Source organism: Lotus japonicus, chromosome 1 (genome assembly GCF_012489685.1).
Source record: "Lotus japonicus ecotype B-129 chromosome 1, LjGifu_v1.2".
NCBI lineage: Eukaryota > Viridiplantae > Streptophyta > Magnoliopsida > Fabales > Fabaceae > Lotus > Lotus japonicus.
In genome coordinates this window covers 115096091-115114551 of record NC_080041.1, presented here as the reverse complement: position 1 = coordinate 115114551, position 18461 = coordinate 115096091, and the positions used below count along the sequence as shown (strand labels likewise).

The 18461-nt window shown below is 37.8% G+C and overlaps 2 protein-coding genes across 2 annotated transcripts; both read right to left on the bottom strand.

Moving 5' to 3' along the window:
• Nucleotides 1-318: 318 nt before the first annotated feature.
• Nucleotides 319-2777, bottom strand: LOC130729531 (BURP domain protein RD22-like). Its single transcript, XM_057581313.1, has 3 exons — nt 2622-2777; nt 2361-2466; nt 319-1475 (listed from the first exon to the last, which is right to left on the bottom strand). Exons 1-3 carry the CDS (start codon nt 2658-2660, stop codon nt 529-531), a joined length of 1092 nt encoding a protein of 363 aa, XP_057437296.1. The 5' UTR covers nt 2661-2777; the 3' UTR covers nt 319-528.
• Nucleotides 2778-10167: 7390 nt separating this feature from the next.
• LOC130729530 (UDP-glycosyltransferase 90A1-like) lies at nt 10168-13416 on the bottom strand. The gene is made up of 2 exons (XM_057581312.1): nt 12487-13416; nt 10168-10995 (listed from the first exon to the last, which is right to left on the bottom strand). The coding sequence occupies exons 1-2, from the start codon at nt 13280-13282 to the stop codon at nt 10358-10360; spliced, it is 1434 nt and encodes a 477-aa protein (XP_057437295.1). The 5' UTR covers nt 13283-13416; the 3' UTR covers nt 10168-10357.
• Between the last annotated feature and the right edge of the window lie 5045 nt (nt 13417-18461).

The following is an 18461-nucleotide window of genomic DNA, read 5'->3' as shown; positions in this document are numbered from 1 at the left end:
CCACCAGAAGATGCGATCACATTTTCACTCAATCAATCAAAGGACTTTCTTCTCTAAAATTGCAGTGGTTTCAGTGAAAGAGGAACAAAATAGGTATATAGTCCTTTTTAAAAAAAAATCACTTGTCAGCTAGTACAGTTGTCTTCTCAAATTGAAATCCCACGCCCAGCACCCACACGTGGTCATTATATCTCGTTAGAGTCTCACATTGGTCAGTGGTTAGAGATGTGGTCAATAAAGTGCTTATAAATGGTAGTGGAAAACTCAAAAAGTTTAATCTTAGACATCTCATTCAACTGGAAACTAATAGTTATCAAATTAGAGGGACAAAGAGAAGTCTCGTTATAGCTAGTATATAGTATCATGTTTGGTACATATATATAATGCATAAACATACAGTACTGTAGTAGCTTGCTCGAACCATGTGGCTACATATATAAATGCAAGTATTTTAAGACTAGCTTTATAAGGCAGGTTCTAGTGTTATTGAAGGACAGGGAATATGGGTGAAACTAAACTCAGGTGTTCTTATTTAGGAACCCAGACAACATGATCCTGAGGGAGGAAGTGGCAGACAGAGACAGTTCCAGGCTTTACTTTGAGGACTTGGAAGGCTAGATGCTTAGGATTCCATTTCGATGTGTCAGTGTGGCACACAGCTACTGCTTTCACTCTGCTTCCATCAACACCCTCCAACGGCACAAAGTAAGCTTTAACAGCATTTGTTTTGTGACAGAAAAACACAGCATAAGGATAATTCTCTTTGTGGCACACAACAGCTTTATCCTCTGTCAATTTCTTAACTCCTGGCGCTATGGTATATTGTTGTAGCTCCTTTTCTTTGTTCACATCAGTTGAAACAGCCTCAACATTTTTCCCGAGCTTGGAAGTGGTGAAATCAACCATGGACTCAAGTGAAGTCACGCAGCGCTTTTCTTCTCCTACTACACCAGGCTCTTCGCACTCGGCGATGGTGTTCTTCACAATTTCCGCCTCCTCTGACCCCGGCTTCAAGGAAAACTTGTTCAGCACGTCATCCACCTTGTTCGACGAAAAGGGGATCGAATCAGCAACTTGGCGAGGCAAGAAGAATGTGGCTGCAGCATCATTTGAGGTCTTGGTGAATTGCAAGTTCAATTTTGTTCCCTGATGCAAGTCCTTTTCTAAGAAGAACAATGCTACGTTTGGATTTTCATGTAACTGGGTCTCACTGGCGGCGTAATTGTAATCAAAGGGAGAATGCCCCACGTTAACATGCACTGGCTTTCTTTTTCCTTTTCCTTTTCCGGCATGGACGTTTACTCCTCCTTTTCCAACGTTCACTGAAGTGCCTCCTGGTTTTCCTTTACCTGCATTTACATGTACTCCTCCTTTTCCTACGTTAACTGCAGTGCCTCCGGGCTTTGTTTTCCCTGCATCAACATTTACACCTCCCTTTCCAACAGCTACAGAGGTGCTTTTGTCTTCTGTCCAATCTGCCAATTCAGATAATTATTGTCAGTTCAACGTGTTGTTGAAAAGATGGGGATGAACAACACGAACAGATAGAGCAGTAATAAGAAGATTGTAGACTGAGTCATGAACTAAATTCAATAAGAAAAGATTGTGGTTTCTAACCAGTAACACCTCTTTTCTAATAACTTCAAATAAGTTATATGTTAAGTATTAGTATTTCTTTTATCAAAATCAATTGTGAAACCAAAATGATTTTACTCAGGAATTGATTTTACCTTTAAAAAGTCAATTCAACTATTGAAAATTTCATGCACTTAGCCCAATACAAGCTCTCTAGGCATTCCTACTCTCACTCTATAATATAATACAGAACAACACATTCTCAACTCATTGTCCCATTTTTTGAATAATGTTCAAAAACTCTTATATATAAGAAGACAACACCTCTTGAGCTAACAATTGAGTAGAGTTAGCCTCACAAATTCTAATAGTATTAAATAGAACTTATCCTACATCCGTTTAGTCGTGACAACCTATATATATGACCAACTGCAAATATTAATTCATGCATATTCCACACTCCAAAAGTTCAATCTTGGGCGTGAGGGGTGCCTTGAGAAGTATCATGTTAACTAGAGATATGACAAAGATAGCTCTTAACATATTAAAAGACAATTCCTATACCTCTTGTGCTAGCTTGATTCTTGGATAGAGTTACGTCTCCCAAAGTCAAAATAAAATTTCAAGTTTCCATGTCATTTTTGTTCCTATCTCTTTTTTATTTTTCTATCACATCATATCATACTTGATAATATCTCTCTCTATATGATATGAAGTGTGAAAGCAACATTTTCGTATATGAAATTCGGCTTAAGCCAGTACAACTATGTATGTAATGTACTCACCAGAGTGCAGAAGATCCGTAATGGCTTTTGGCATTGGAGTAGTAGGAAGCTTGGACTTCCAGTAAAGTTCAGGAGTTAAGGAAGCTTGGGTAGCAACCAGTGCAAGCTGTAGTTTAAATACAGAAACCTTCATTAGCATAACTCTCAAAGACATTACTCAATACTTTCCAAATAAGTAAGAGAAGATCATATATGTTAAAGAAAGGTGAAAAAAATAAATAATAGGCACATGCTTCAATATAGTTTAGAATTAAAGCTCACATTGAGTAACATAAAGATGGATAGCATAGGAAACTCCATATTGGAAACCAAAGCTCCAAGAAAATAGCTTAATGAAACTAGAGGGACTGAATAAGAGGAACTAACTGAGATAGAATGAAGATCCCAAAGTGTCCTTACACAGCATTTTATAGACCCCAGAATAGACTTAAATTAAAAGAACATCAGGTAATTAATGGTTTCTAGAAAAAGGTCGGTTTCTTGCTTTAATTATATAGCAACTGACCACTAAATCTGATTTACATTATTTATAACTTCAACTGCCACTGGCTCACCGATTTTAATTGCCATCAATGTCTTTGAAATTTTGGCAGAATTTTTTTCATACATTTTTATAAAATAAATAAATAAATTATAGACACGTATTACACTAACATGTACGTACAGACACGTAGATATGGAGATGGTACACTCACTTGTGAAAGCATGGAAACTCAAACAGTCAAACTTGTGAAAGCATGGCTTTAATAAGTTGCGATACATCAAATAACAAACAACCACTCAAATTTATTAGGGACATAATAACAGTTGCAACTCATTGTCACCGTAAGTGATGAATTGAATGTTTTTTTAACTTACGCATATAATCAGTGTTATTAAACTCGACTCGATCATCGATTCGGCGATGGTACTAGATTAATAGATCACTGGGTTAGTCGAATCAGTGAGTCATTAATTAAACCGATTAACTCAGTATATATTAATGTTTTTCAATAAAATCATAATAGAAGTTAATAACTTAATATTGAATAACAAATTCAAATTCTAAAATAAAAACAATTAATGGTGGCACAAGTGGGGGATGTGCATTTTCTTAAGGGATTTTGCCTAGGCTTCTAGCTCGGGTTCGATCCCCTCTGAGGTAAAACATAATACATTTGTGGTCACGGACATCACAACTGTAATCCGAGCCAGATTAGTCACGTGAGACCCCTTACCCCCGTGGAGACTGGTGGCCAAAGGACAAAAAAATTAATAAGTTCTTAAAAACTAGCCTTCATATTATGTAAAAAAAAACTAGCCTTAATATTATATTGTTGGGTGTTACTGATGTATATTCATATAAAATATTATTAGTTTATTATAATTATTGTGTTTTTTTTTGTCGAAATTATAATTATTGTGTTAAATAATTGAAATATGTAGAAGTTGTGACAATTATATTTGAGGTCCAGAGTACGTTTTCTTTATGGCCCAATGTTTTCATACAAAAAAAATGTGCGCATAGGAAGCCTGTTGGGCCCATGAACTCCAAAACAAGCTTAAATAAATAAAAAATGAGCATCAGTAAACTTCTCACTAAAAGTTTAAAAAGTAAAATCCCTAGTTTTCTAAAAGATCTACAGCACAACGTACACATTGAGGTAAAAAACACAGCCGTTTTAAGCAACAGAGACACATGAAGTAGCTGCACATCGTATAGAGATGTGCCATTGTCGCCGCTTTGCCCCTCCCCCCCTCCCTCTTTCTCGCTCTCTATCTCTTTACAAGGCCTCATGGAATGGTGGATCTTCCCCCTCTCTCTGCAACGACATATATCTTCTGTCTTCTGTTGTGGTATGTCGTCGCCAGTTCAACCAAGGGTCGATCGAACATAGGTTTTTAGTATAAGCTGGCCGAGTCTGACGGTTCTCACCGGTTCGTTTGCCCGGTCGATTTGAATATCGACTCGAACCATTAAGGTATCTAGGTTATGGTCGAACCGGTTCAACCGGCCGGTCCGAGCTGAGTTTAATAACGTTGCATATAATATTCAAAGATGATAACCCTTAAGTAAAAGTAAAGCTTCTGTAACGCCCCGATTATCAGGCGTTACGGTAACAACCTGATAAAATAAATATGCAATGTTTTCCAAAAGGATTTATAAAGCGAGTAATTTTTTTTGGCTTAATACATCAGAAGACCCTTGAAATTATAAAGGGAATCAGTTCCAGGGCCTGTAAAATTTTCGCATCAAATTGGGTCCCTAAGAATTTTTTTTTAATTCAATTAAGACCAAATCTCAATTTTGTCCTAGTCATCAGTGACACCTGGCTTTTATAATTTTTTTTTAATTAAAAAATATTAAAAAAATAATTTTTAATTCCAAGTCAACAAAATCATCAGAAAAAAAATTTAAAAAACTTAATAAAAACCTAATCTAATAATCCTAAACTAAACAACCTAATAATCTAATAAACCTAATTTAAAAATCTAATCTTCAACACCATCATCTTCATCCTTCTCATCTTCAACACCCAACACCTTCATCTTCTAAACCCAGCAACATCCACCCCACCTGCAACCTCATCATCCACCTCTCTTTTTCCACAAAACTCTTTCTCTTTCGCTGAAACCGCTACCACCTCTCCGATCTGAAGACTTGAAGCGAAGGTGAGGATTCGATTTCCCCTTTCTCCCAGAAACCGCTACCACCTCTGAGATCTGAAGCTTCACGTTATGGTGATGGAGATTACATGAAGGTGATGAAGATCTGAAGCTTCGCAAATGTTCTCTCTGTTTCTCCACTGCAATTTCGTTTCTGGTTCTGGAATTCTCATCCCAACGTCACTTGAATTGTGGAATCTGAAATTTTCAGTTTCGTTTTGTTGAAAAATTCTTCAGAGAATCAGAGATAGAAATTGCAAGAGAGATAATAGGGTTTTTGTGTAGAAGAGAGAAAGGGGCATTTCCATTTCAATGTGATTTTAGCTGCATACTCTTGGTTGGGGTGGTGGTTGGGTTGAAGCTGCAGGTTGGTGTCGGGTTAGGGTTGAAGGTGGTGTCGGGTTGAGTTTCTTGGTGGGGTGGGGGTTGGGTTTTTTTTTGTTAATTTATGATTTGGAATAAAAAATTTAAGTTTTCAAAATTTTCAATTAAAAAAAATTAGAAATGCCACGTGGAAAAGCTGAGTAGGCTAAAGTTCGAGCCACATCATCTGTTGGACCACTTTGTCCTTAATTGAATTAAAAAAAAATTTTTAGGGCCCCAATTTGATGTGAAAATTTTTCAGGCCCTGGAATTGATTCCCTTTACAATTTCAGGGGCCTTCTGATGTATTAAGCCTTTTTTTTTCTTTTGAAATGTTTTCAAAACATGTAATGCCTACACCCAACAGTAAATAAAATCTACATCAAGCCTTGAACAAGGCAAGTTCCCGAATGTATGAACGAAAGAACACAACTACAAATCTAACGAATGAAATCAGATCCAACAAGGAATCTGTTATGCCACGACACCCTAATCCGACCTACTCCCTACGATCTCCACACCGGGGAACCGCAAGAAAGCAATGCATCGGAACCTACCCGAATCTCAAATGCAAATTCCTAAAAATTATTAGGCAAGCTTAAACCAATAATGGTAAGCTCTCTAACCCAAGGCTCTAACCTTAAACCCGACACTACTCTTCATGTCTTCCACTAATCTTCAAGTCTTCAGCTCCAACTCGTACAAAGGTCAAGTTTCATCGACAGTCCTCCATCGCCTAATAGCGTTAAGCGCCCAAACAACAAATAACAAACAGAAAGGGTTAACTCCATGCAATTACCACGTATAAAAAGGGAAAAGCATGCTATCAAAGTTTAAGTGTGTAACATGGCACATAAGTTAGCAACTTAATTCAAGATAGATAACGACATATATCCAACAACCTAAATTTAATTCAGATATCAACAACATAGATTTAAATCAGATATCAGCAAAATCAACAACATAAAATCAAACCAGATATCAACAACCTCAACAATATAAATCAAATCAGATATAAACAATCCTCAACAATACAACATCAATTCAGATATCAACAACCTTAACAATATAAATCAAATAAAATCAAATCCAATATATAAGTGCCCTGTAGTACAACTTTGTGCTACTACCAAGACAGGTCAAATAAAAAAACGTCTCGCAAGACGGGACAGTCACGTGGAACGAAAACCACTGATCTGTCACTTAATATGCCACTCAGGCCCCACAGTACGCCACGAAGGCCACACAGTACAACCCAACAACGCATATGCACAAATATCAACAAGCATACGTCAATTAAATTCCATATCTGCACAACCACATCAATCTCTATTGAGCGATGAATCAATAATTCAGTGCTCTAAAACATAACCCTGTCATATCCACTAGAAAGAAATAATGACAGAAACCAGTAAACGACCGAAGCCTCTCAGAAAACAGAGACACACGTCTCAATAAGTTCACTCGGCCGAAGCCTCCAGAAAACATTTTTCCAGTTCAACATAATAATCATAATCATCTGCCAATCAATATAAACATCTTCATCTCAAACGCATGCAGTGCAATAAAAACATGCAAGACTCAAAGACGCGCTAAAACCGAGTTACCCTTACCTTCGTGAGTAGAAGTTGTGCATGGAAGTTGTGAACCTAGAACAAGGAAACACAATCATCAACACAAACCTCACTTGAAGCAACACGATCTAATAATACTAATCGAAATCGTAAAGAACGCTTTTAAAACTTCAGAGTTCCTATATAGGCACGAATTGACAACAGAGACTTCGTTCGCTAAAACGAGCATAACTCGAGCTACAGAACTCGGAATGACACGAAACCGGAGCCAAAATTTCGACAACGGAAAAAGCTACGCAATGGCTCAGGTCATAGAGACCCAAAAATTATTTTTGGACACGATACCCTAACAAATAGGTTTCGGCCACTCTCAAAAATAGGGTTTCTGAACTTTTTCTTCGATCTAAATCAATTCCTAGGTATTCTTAGGCGATATCTAGGCCAGGGAAACTCTCAGAAAAATTATCGGGTCGAAAACTGTCGCAGGGGTATTTTGGTCAATATTTTTAGCTCGGAAACTCAAAATCAGAATTTCGAAAAACAAATTAGATGGGGTCGACACCAACGACGATTATGACGACTAATACTACTATCGCTAAACTCAGTCGAGAGTTTTTGACTCAAAACCTTTGTCAGAAATGAGTATTTTTAGCAGAATTGAAGTTCGGCGGCGATTCGACGAGATTCGGCGAAATGTAATCCGCTAAACATGCTCAGGGGCACGCAGGGAATAAGTTTAGACAGAGAAATCAAGTTATTTGGACAGTTTTACAAAAAGCTCAAAACTTTGAGCATAGAAAAACATAGAGAAAAGCGACATAATTTACGATCAGAGGTAAGGAAAAACATCAGTACCTCGAGGTATACGCGTAGCAACGAACGGCACGACGATCGGGCAAGAAATGGAATTTTCCTCTCCTCCTCTCCTTCTCCCTCAAAGCCACGGCCAAAATGGGTGCAGAGGATGAAGAAATTGCAATTTAACTATTTATAGATTGGTGAAATCGCAGCAAAACGAATATTTTCCGATTCCGATTTTTCCTGTGCAATCCTCCATGAATTCTAAGCGGGTTTCCGATGTCAAATTTCCAGGACTTGAATCAAGGTTTTGGAATAAATGGAACGATCCAAAAAGCGGTATGAAATAATTCAACCCGAAAAACTACTTTTTGCAACGAATGTCGGATGCAGAAACTTCCTTCTGAAGAAAGATTGGAAACATCGAAAGAAATGAGTGTACGCGTGTGGAATCTTCATTTGAAGCTCCGAATAGAAAAAGTCTTCATCTACAGTTCGTTTTAAGGTTCTTGAGTTACCAGGAACTCGGTTTCGGCAAACTTCCGAGAATCGAAATCGATCGTTCGTACAGTCCAGGGTTTCTTGTCGAAACACTCGTCATGGAAAGGAATAAGAGAAGTTCTTATATTCCTCTGAATATTTTTGAATTCTGCTTTCATAGTGCTTTAAGAGCAGATTAGCCTTTAACTAACGTTTTCACCCTAAGGCGAAAGTGAATAAAACTCGTGCTATAAACTATAGCGACTATAGTACCATTCTTAGTCATTTCCTGAATTTTCTTCTTCATAATACTAATCTAAACATCAAACACAAGTCAAGTTCCCCTTACGCTTACACAGAATCCTATGCGTGAGTTGAAAATTAATTATTTATTTAATTCTAAAATCTTGGGTCTTACAGCTTCTATTTCTTCCGATGCAGAGAAAAAAAAATAGTAAAGCTGCTTAATGGACAGTAACTCATGGCCTTCATTTTTTTCCAGTAGGCAAATTAAACGCGAGAAGTAAACTAAGCAGCGTCTGACGCATAAGTAAACGAAGGCGACTGCCTCCAAACCCGGCGACCCGAATCTTCTCAAGATGCCATCCTAGCTAGTAAGACAGTTTGTTGCATTATTTCTTTCTCGCGGGATATGGACGAAAGAGACAGTCCACTCCTTTCGAAGCCATTGTCGGACCTCCATGATTTCATCTCGGGCCCAAAAGGAATCCACCGCCACCGGAGCCTGCAATACTCAAATTACAATCTGATATGCAGTTAAGCGCCGAACGCCAAGGTTTCATGCAAGCATGATGGGGCCCAACGCTACAGCGGCAAACTGCAGTGGTTTTAACAACGGTTTATGAAACCTCTGCAAGCAGATTTCTTTTTAGGTGATTGCTCTACATTTTGCGACGGTTAATGAGATTTTTCATTTTATTTTATTTATCTTTCCTTATGCGGCGGATGAACCACCCTTAAGGTCGCCTTTTTTTTTTTCTTTTTTTCTTTCTATTATTGCTCTTGCAGTGGCTTCCCAACTACTCCAAGTTACCTTTTTTTTTCATTAAGCGTAAGACCATCTACAATGGTGTTGAAAGGGGTGTGTTTAATGTTGAAATGTGTGTGTAATGGTGTTTAAAATAAGTGTTGAAAGTTGAAAGGGGTAGAGAGGAGTTGAAAAAATTAAACACAGTTGAAACCTGCAGTGGGACACGTGGCGTTGTTTGATTGGTCCGGGCGATTTTCGTGTATCCTAATCTTTCCAACTCAATTATTTTATTCAAAAAAAAAATTAAAAAAAAATTCATGATTTTTTTTCGCTATAAATAGAGACTTGGTTCGTTTGATTTGGACACAGAAAAAAAACCAAGTTTTTCATCATCTTATTCATCTTATTATCTTTATATTATCTCCTTTGCTTTAAAATGGATCCCAACAATTAAATTAAATCGATAATAGTTTATTTAATTTAATTTTTATTGAAAATTTTAATTTTATGAAATCATCAAAAGAAAAATATAAAATTAAATCAAAATATGAAATAAAAAAAGTGGTGGGGTAGGGGGTAGGGTGTTGAATGAAAAACCATTGCAGTGAGTAAAAGTTGAATGGAGTGTTGAACTGGGTTTGAGATGGTGATGTTGAGGGTGTTGAATATTGAAATCATTGGAGATGGTCTAAGGATAAATAGAAAAAACAAAAAGAGAAACTTATAGGATCTAGCAAGTAGCACTTAATCTAAGTTACTAAAAGTTACAATTGCCCAATTCTATTGAATACGAAAAATGACTACTAAAAGTGCCAAGAAACACACCTCCTTTAATCATTTAATTTCAATGCATTGTTGCATTTACGTTTAGATCAATGGTCACTGGAACATTGTTTGTTCAAATTATTATCAGATAATTTATGTTCATTGATCTTTAACTTGGAATTCATTTAAGTTGTTGCAATTGAAAATAGGAGTAGCACTACCATATAAAAATATCAATTTCCTCGTAGAACACAAAAAAACAAAAAAAAGGTTGTTTAAAGCGTGTAATGGACTATGATTTGTAAACAACTAAACTTAAAAATCTTACTAGGATTTTTATCTAAGTCTTAAATTGCACACGTAAATAATTAGTGTAAGAATTATTCTTCTAATGTTTCTTTCTTCTGGCACATCTCATTAAGGAGTGCATTGAGAGTGGACCACGATGAACCACCCTCTTGCATAGCCTTTTTAGCTAGGTCTGCCATTTCGTTCACATTCTTCCTAGCTTCTTTCCCTTTCTCTTCATCCATAAGTTCTTTCACCGTCTTCCTCAAAGCTTCCCATTTCACAAAACCTCTGACTGAACCATTTTGGGTCTCAACCCTAAACCCAACCTTAATCTCCTCATTTATCATTCTTGTGTTCACATGTTGATCTGCCATAAGTGGCCATGCCAAAATAGGAACCCCAGCGCAGATGCTCTCTAACACTGAGTTCCACCCACAGTGGCTCAGGAATCCTTTCACACTCTCATGCATCAATATCTCTCTCTGGTCCACCCACTCTCTCACTATCATTCCTCTCCCTTTCAGCCTTTCTTCATACCCACTTGATATACTTCCATCATCCTTTCTTATCACCCACAAGAAACTCACCTCTGATTCCTCCAATCCGATTGCTATCTCTTTCAATTGCTCTTTTGATATCTCAGCCTGTGACCCAAATGCAACATATAGAACGGAGCACTTCTCTTCCAACTTTTGGTCCAGCCACCGAACCCATTTAGTTTTCATACCTGCAAAACAACTTTTTCATTACTATTTTATAATGAGGTGAATTTTAATTATTTTATAATAAGAGTATATTTTTATTTTTTATTGAAAAATATAAATAGTGAAAATTACATATTTGTTCTTTAAATTGCATGTAACGACTATGAGTACAAGCTTAGATTACTCGTATTCTAGTCATCATCATCCCAAGGGAAGAGAGGAAGAATGCATTTTGTTGCACAAAAGTGCGTAATGGGTCATTTCACCTTTTATCATCAATCTTAGCATGAATGTGAAGCATGGGGGAAAAATAAATAATAATGTTTAGTTTACGAACAAATTTTATTGAGAGAGAAATGAGTGATATATATGATTTGTGATGTGATATGAAATGTAGAGAAATAAGAAGAAAAATATGTAGAAATGAAATGAAAAAAAAAAATGTGTTGTATCATTACTCGAGCACACACGCACATATTCTTTACTTTCCAATTTCTTCCCTATTCAATTTGTTAAATACAATATATTTTAATATATGCAGAACAATTTTTTTAAGTATTTTTTTCTCACTTTTTATTCAATCAATGAGGGGAGATAGTTCCATTCTCCATGTTTCTATTTTACCATACCAAATACTTATATATAAAATTTCTCACTTCTTTTAAAACTCTTCTAAACCAAACACACAGTGCATTTTAGTCAAACTGGACATGGCTGCATAACTTTTCACCATCGGTATTCTTGCTCCTTTTCTTCTCAGTGCTTTGTAACATCAGCAAATTTTTTACTTTAATTTTTTCCAAAAGTACCGATTACATATGTCCCAATAATTAATGATTAAAATTTAAAATAATCTCCGACCAACATTCTTTCTCCATAATCTCTCCATAGATAAAATAAAAATCAAAGTTTGATTTATTAGATCATTATGTGTTAAGAGTAACAAAGTAGACATAATATAGAATTTGATGATAATTCGTGTATCACTATTTTCTATTAGATGCTCAAACATGTCATTTGTGACATAAGCGTTGCTATATATTATATATTATTATATTACGAAAAGTAAAGTAAACAAAATTCATAATTATTGTATAGTATCTATCACTATTTCAAAAGATTCAGAATCAGTTGCCTACTTTTCAGGATTGATAACCAACCAATCATAATGTGTGTTAGAAATCATTCTTACCTTTGATTCTGTACTACTAATTAGTATTTATAACATTGTGACATTTTCTAACCGCCTTAAATTGGTAATAGTTTATTAATAAATTCTGTAAATTATGACGATAAAAAACTGCCACAAATTATAAAAGCATCTTTAATGCAAGAGTTATTTCTGAGTTAAAAATTAAGAACTCATGATTATTTAGTAGTACAAGCTCACATAAATAGTGTTAAGAATTAAGAACTAAGAACCTAACATTGGAGATCCTCTAAAGATGTCCAGACGTGTGTAAGTGTCTTTTATTAAAGGTGAGTCTTTATGTTAATTTTCTTTGATTACATACCTGGTTCAACAGAACTCTTGGTGGTCGGTTCAGCCAAAAAAAAAGGGCCAACGCACCAGGACTTAGGAGAACCCTCCACCTCCATGTTCATGTAATCAATGAAGGTAGGTTCAAGCTCGTAGAAGCTGTTCACCAACACTCCATAGCTGCTAGCCATCGTCGAAAACACTTTCACGTTGAAATCGTGCTGTAAACTCGAGGGATCGATGTTTTTGAACGAGGCTTCAAAATCATCTTTACAAAGTTTGATCCACGGGAACCGAGTTAACGCAACTAACTCACCGTCGGGTTGGGAACCGTTGAAAATCCCGCCACGCATCGCTTCTCCGGTGACGCAGCTGCTGTAGCAGCTCATGCCGAAGAAGTAAAGCCTCGGGATGCTGAATCTGGTGGCTGAGTGTAGTGTCCACCACAGGAACGCGTCGGTGACCATGAAGGTTACATGTGGGAGGGTTTCTAGGGCTTGTTCGTAGTGTGGCTGCATGGCCACGGTGGCGGCGGCGAAGTCGTAGAAGAGGGACATGGATGGGAGCTTATCGGTGCTCTCGGTTCCGGCGGGGATGTGCGGGGAGATGTTGTCCGGGAAGGGGAGGGTGATGATGGAGGTGGCGGTGTCATTGAGGGACTTGGATACGAAAGGGTGGTTGGCGGGGGTGGTGAAGATGGTGACGGTGACGCCGCGGCGGAGGAGGAGGTGGGCGAAGTGGAGAAGAGGGATAGTGTGGCCTTTGGCCATGAATGGGAAGAGAACAACGTGTGGTGGAGAAGAGCCATGAGTAGTACCATTATTTCTCATCTTTGAGTTGAGTGGATGTGGCAGCTTGTATGTTTGGTACTTAATTAGAAGGATTTTATGGAGGGCATGTGATGACTAGCCTCAAGTCATCGACAGCGAGCGTCTTCCATAAAGTTGTCCGGCTTCTACCGTTCTTTTAACACACAAGACGACACACGTTTATTTTTACAGTAATGATATATACACACCTCACTTTCTCTTCCATCTCATTTCTACTCATTTTTCTTTCTATCTCTCTCTGCATTTCCTGTCACATCACAAATCATATCACTCATTTCTTTCTTTTTTCTTCATCTTTACATGAGGTGGAGGTGGAGGTGGAAATGAATGGTTAAGAAAACATAATTATTATTTTTATATTCCAAATTTGTAGCAAAAGTACCTTAAAAGAGAAGAAAAATGTAAGATATCATTAACTTTAGCTGGGCACTAGGGTGCACTAGTTATATTCTGGTCCACCCATGAACCAGAGGGTAATTTTGTCTTTCTCCCTTTTCTTTACACTTTTCCTCTACTCTCTGCATAAGCAACCTCTTCTTTTCTCTCTCTGTTTGGAACTGGAATCCCCTTGGACGAGCTTTAGCCTTTTCTGTTCCGACGAGCTTCATCCACCAGCTCCATGGACGAAGGAGCAGAGAAGAACGACGAGAGAAACCGAGGAAAACAGAGGAGAAAGCAACGAGAAACAGAGACTGAACCACGACGACGACATCAAGTTCTCTCGTATTTTCCGGCGAGATGGCTGAGCCAATGGTGAAACAAGCGTCACGACTAGACTCCCCTTTCAAAACCCCTAAATCAATTTGATGATCGGCTGCCGCCGCCACGATCGTCTTCTCTGGCGAGTTCAAACCTGGTGGTGATGATTTGAGACCAGATTCTTTGGAAATGGGGAAGAATGAGGAGCAGCAACAGTATGTGCGAGAACAAGGGCAACAAACAGAAGAAAACACTCAGATGGTTTCGCTCGATCTGCTCCGTTGGGAAAACGAGAAAGAGAACGATGCTGTGGGTTCTCCGTTGACGGATTTGGGTGCTGGCCTCAGTGTCGATTGTGGCCACAGTGGTTTCTTTGTTGATTCGCGCCACTGTTTTGGTCGCGATGGCTTCAACGGTGGATGCATGAGGCTGTGGGTTCTCCGTTGGGAAAACGAGAAAGAGAACGAGGCTGTGGGTTCTCCGTTGACGGATTTGGGTGCTGGCCTCAGTGTCGATTGTGGCCACAGTGGTTTCTTTGTTGATTCGCGCCACTGTTTTGGTCGCGATGGCTTCAACGGTGGATGCATGAGGAGCAGCCGTCGGAGTGGATGTCGGCGAAAACCCTCTGCCAAGGCTCAATCGCTGACTGCATGGAAGAGTACAGCAGCGAGTTCGAGATGCGCCAGTTGATCTCGCTGTCCATATCGAACTCAGGGGATATGATTTTGAGTTGTTCATCTCCAGATTTAGCCATTTATTTGCTTCAATTTCAGTCTGTTCCATCCCCTTTCTCATTTGATCTAATATGATTTTTTTTGGGTTATTTTGAGTTTCCTGTATGAATTGATTTTTGGAATTGATATCTGGTATGTATTTTGAGATTGCTTCAGATTTGGTTATTTTGATTTGGGGAATTTATTTTGGGACTACTTTAGTTGTTTTTGGAATTGATTTGTGGAAGTTTATTTCTGTTTTCCTCTTGGAATGAATCAGTTTATTTGTGAATGATGATGGAGGGATTGAAGAGGAGACATGGTTTGGCTTTGGCTATGGAGGTCTTGACAATGGAGGTTGGTGGTTGAATGCTGTTTCGCTGGAAAAGGTGAAAAGGGTATAACACTGTACATTTTTACCCTTTTAGTTTTCAGCAAATCCTAACCGTTGATGTAAAGAATATTGTAAGATTCTCTAATCTAATGGTGTTTAGGGGTGGTCCATCGGTGAACCAATTTTAAAGTTGCCCACCCTAGTGGACACCTTAACTTTATATAATTATTACTTTTAAATGGCAGTGAGTTTTTTTTTTACTGTCAATCCAAACTTATATCATTAAATAGAGAAAAAGAGAGATGGAAAAAACTCGCTGGGAGAGTTAACTCCACCATGATGCACATGTTCCCAGCTCAAACATGATTGTCTCCAAAGGAGGACACCCCTCTTAAAAAAAAAATTAGAGAGAAAGAGAGAGAATTTGGATCATCTAACAACATTAAACCTAAATTGGGAGAACCCTTCTCATACCGTACAATATCTAGAAAAAGAAAAGTATGGTTGGACATAAAATCAACCGTCTTACCTGAACAAGAGAATGAGCATCCAATTGCTGCATAACTAAGCAACCTACAGTCACTATGCAATATATAGGACAGAGAACTAGCATTTAAATTCCACAACTGTGTTAAGGTGATCCAGTCCGTTTCAAATATAATATGATTAGCAAAACTCCAATTTATACACAGCTGAATTGCCCGCTTGAAACAAACCGCTTCTGCCATGTGCACCTGCTCTCATTGACTCTTTAATTTTTTAAGTTTTTCCTGTGCATATTTTCCTCCTTTTGCGTTAGCACGGGGTGACAACTTCAGTGTTCTAGGGGGCCCCTCTGAACCATAGTGCGACGGACACTTGTTGAACGTACAAGTTTTATTGCGATTTCTGACCATAAGTACTGAGAAAAAACATTAAACGTGTTTTATGGCGTCTGAGACTGCCACATTTCACGTTTGATTGTATTAGGCTGCCAACCTGCCACAAAAATAATAATGTTTTTTTCACCCGTCAATTTCACCTCCACCTTGGGAGATAGTGAAGAAATGAGAGAGAAATACGTGATATGATATGTGATGTGAGAGAGATAAAAAGAAAAAAATATGTGAAAATTAGATGAAAGAGAAGTGAAGTGTGTATAAATTATTACTCGTCACAAATCACTCTTCATGTTCTTTTTTTTCTCCTTTCATAGTTTTGGTAGTAAAAAAAATATGTCATGCAAATAATGAATAGTAGTTTTCTCCTAAAAAATATGTTTCATATAATATATAAATTAGTCGTGGTCAGCCCCCACCGCTTAGTGTGCTGACCGTTGGGCGAGGGATTAATCTCACGACTGTCGGCTGTGGGGATACCTTGGTTAAGACAAAAAAAAAAATAGTCGTAAAGGAATTGTATTCCGTGATTTCATTGATAAACAACTGAGTATTTATATATACAAATGTCATATGCTAATAGTTAATTAGGGAATACATCTAAGCGAGATTACATGCGTAATTACATCATAATAAAGGGAATAAAACTAATCGAGCTCTATATGCGTAATTACATCATAATAAATAAAGAATAAATATTTTATTCTAGTATTGTATTCTAACATACCCCGCAGTCGAAGCTGGAGGTTCACCGATGCTGAGACTAAAACCAAAATCATCAAAAAAGACCCGGGATAGACCTTTTGTGAAAAAGGAAATACCCTTCAAACTCGAGAGCGGCCGGAGGAAAACCTTGGTGGCCCGAAGAGGAGAAACCAGTCAAACCACTGATGGCATAAGGAACCAACGTTGACGGCGGAGAGCCGGGATCAGGGTGCGATCTGCCATAGGATGGAGCAAGAAAATAAAAATAAAAAACCTTTTTTTTGTTGGCCAGGCTGGGAAAAAAAGGGTTTATTTTAGATTGTTGGCCGGATTAACTGGTTTGGGCGACGCTGGGCAAACCAGGTTGGTCTGGTTCGCCGGTCCGGGTCGCCAGATATGCATGGGTTGTTTGGTAAATACAGCTGGCGGGTTGGGTCCAGATTTGGGGTGGATCTCACCTTGCCAAACAGGGACCGCGAGAAAGAGAGAGAGAGCCTGGAGCGGCGGGCGACGACAGAGGAGCAAGACAGGCGGCTGGCGGCAAGGAAGGAGGCATGGGCGACCGCGGTGGTGGCGTTTGGGCGAGGAAAGGTGAGATCCAGATGCAGATCGCGTTTGAAGAAGAAGAAGGAGCGACCGGTCTAAGAAGTCTAAATTTAGACCGCCTTGTATTTATTAGCTGCAATATGGTTATCTCATTCTAATCATCTTATTCGTAGCAGGTAGTCTAAAATTGTAAAAGTGATAAATAAATATGAACAAAAGACTTATTAAAATAGTGACAATTATATAGAAATGGAGAGTATTGTCAAGTCTAAAGACAATTATAAAGAAATGGAAAGAGTATTGTTACCTAGAATACACGAAGAAGGCTTATATCATACTCCAGTTTGTAGAGTAGAAGACGAGACAAACCAAAGTCAAAACTCTATATGGAAGCAACCTTAAATGATTTTGGCTATGCTGCTCAGAAAGAATTTAAAAGGTAAAGTTACTTTCACACCCCTCTGGTGGAAAGAGGTGGAAGGAGAAAAAAGTTAGGAAGAAAATAAAAAATATGAGAGATAAAATATGAGATATGATAGATGATAAGATTAGAGAAATATAAATAAAAATGAGTGGAAATGAGGTGTATAAAAAAGTATGTGTGAACATATCATTGTTTTAAAAGACCTCTATTTATCTAACCAAATTTTTAGCTATGTTCTCGTAAAATTGTGTTGGTATAGAACGAAGTTGTTTTTTTGTCATGGAAGAATGAAGATCAACGTTCTCAGGCATTAAATGCAGAACCACTGAAAAGAGTATTGAGTCTAACGTATTTATTCTTCAAGAAGATATACAAAGCTACAAGAGAAGAAGAGAATGCTTTAATGTTTTACTCTTAGAAACTAGAAGAGAATGCCACTAAAAATTTTCACATCAACTCTCAAGGAGTATCAGAAGTAAATCTTTTCTTAAGGGGTATCAGAAGCTATTAGCAAATTCAAGTAGTTTTTTTTTAAATAGTTACAAGACATAAACTAATTTACCAAACATATTTACAGAGTTTCTAAAATAGTTATACGCTGTTTTTTTTTTGGTACAAAGTTATACGCTGTTGAGATAAACTAATTTGCAATGGAGAGTTTTTTTATTTATTAAAAAAGAGATTAGATTAAGACATCCACTCAATTCGCCACAATGACTTGCTAGTTGTCTTGAGTTTTGGCTGTTCTATTTGACGATGCTCAATGGTAACATCAAACACTTTGGACCTGATCTTGGAATACTGCCTTTCACGAGAGACCAATTGAGGATTGGCTCCTGCGGTCTAGAAAAGTGGATTACGACGTGCTGGGGAAAAGAAA

Bases quoted from the DNA above. Each gene is read 5' to 3' on its own strand.
- LOC130729531 (XM_057581313.1), bottom strand. From the start codon at position 2,660: ATGGAGTTTCCTATGCTATCCATCTTTATGTTACTCAAT. The intron at 2,467-2,621 runs GTGAGCTTTAAT...TTTAAACTACAG, and splicing joins CCATCTTTATGTTACTCAAT to CTTGCACTGGTTGCTACCCA. The intron at 1,476-2,360 runs GTGAGTACATTA...CTGAATTGGCAG, and splicing joins TACGGATCTTCTGCACTCTG to ATTGGACAGAAGACAAAAGC.
- LOC130729530 (XM_057581312.1), bottom strand. From the start codon at position 13,282: ATGAGAAATAATGGTACTACTCATGGCTCTTCTCCACCACACGTTGTT. The intron at 10,996-12,486 runs GTATGTAATCAA...GTTGTTTTGCAG, and splicing joins CAAGAGTTCTGTTGAACCAG to GTATGAAAACTAAATGGGTT.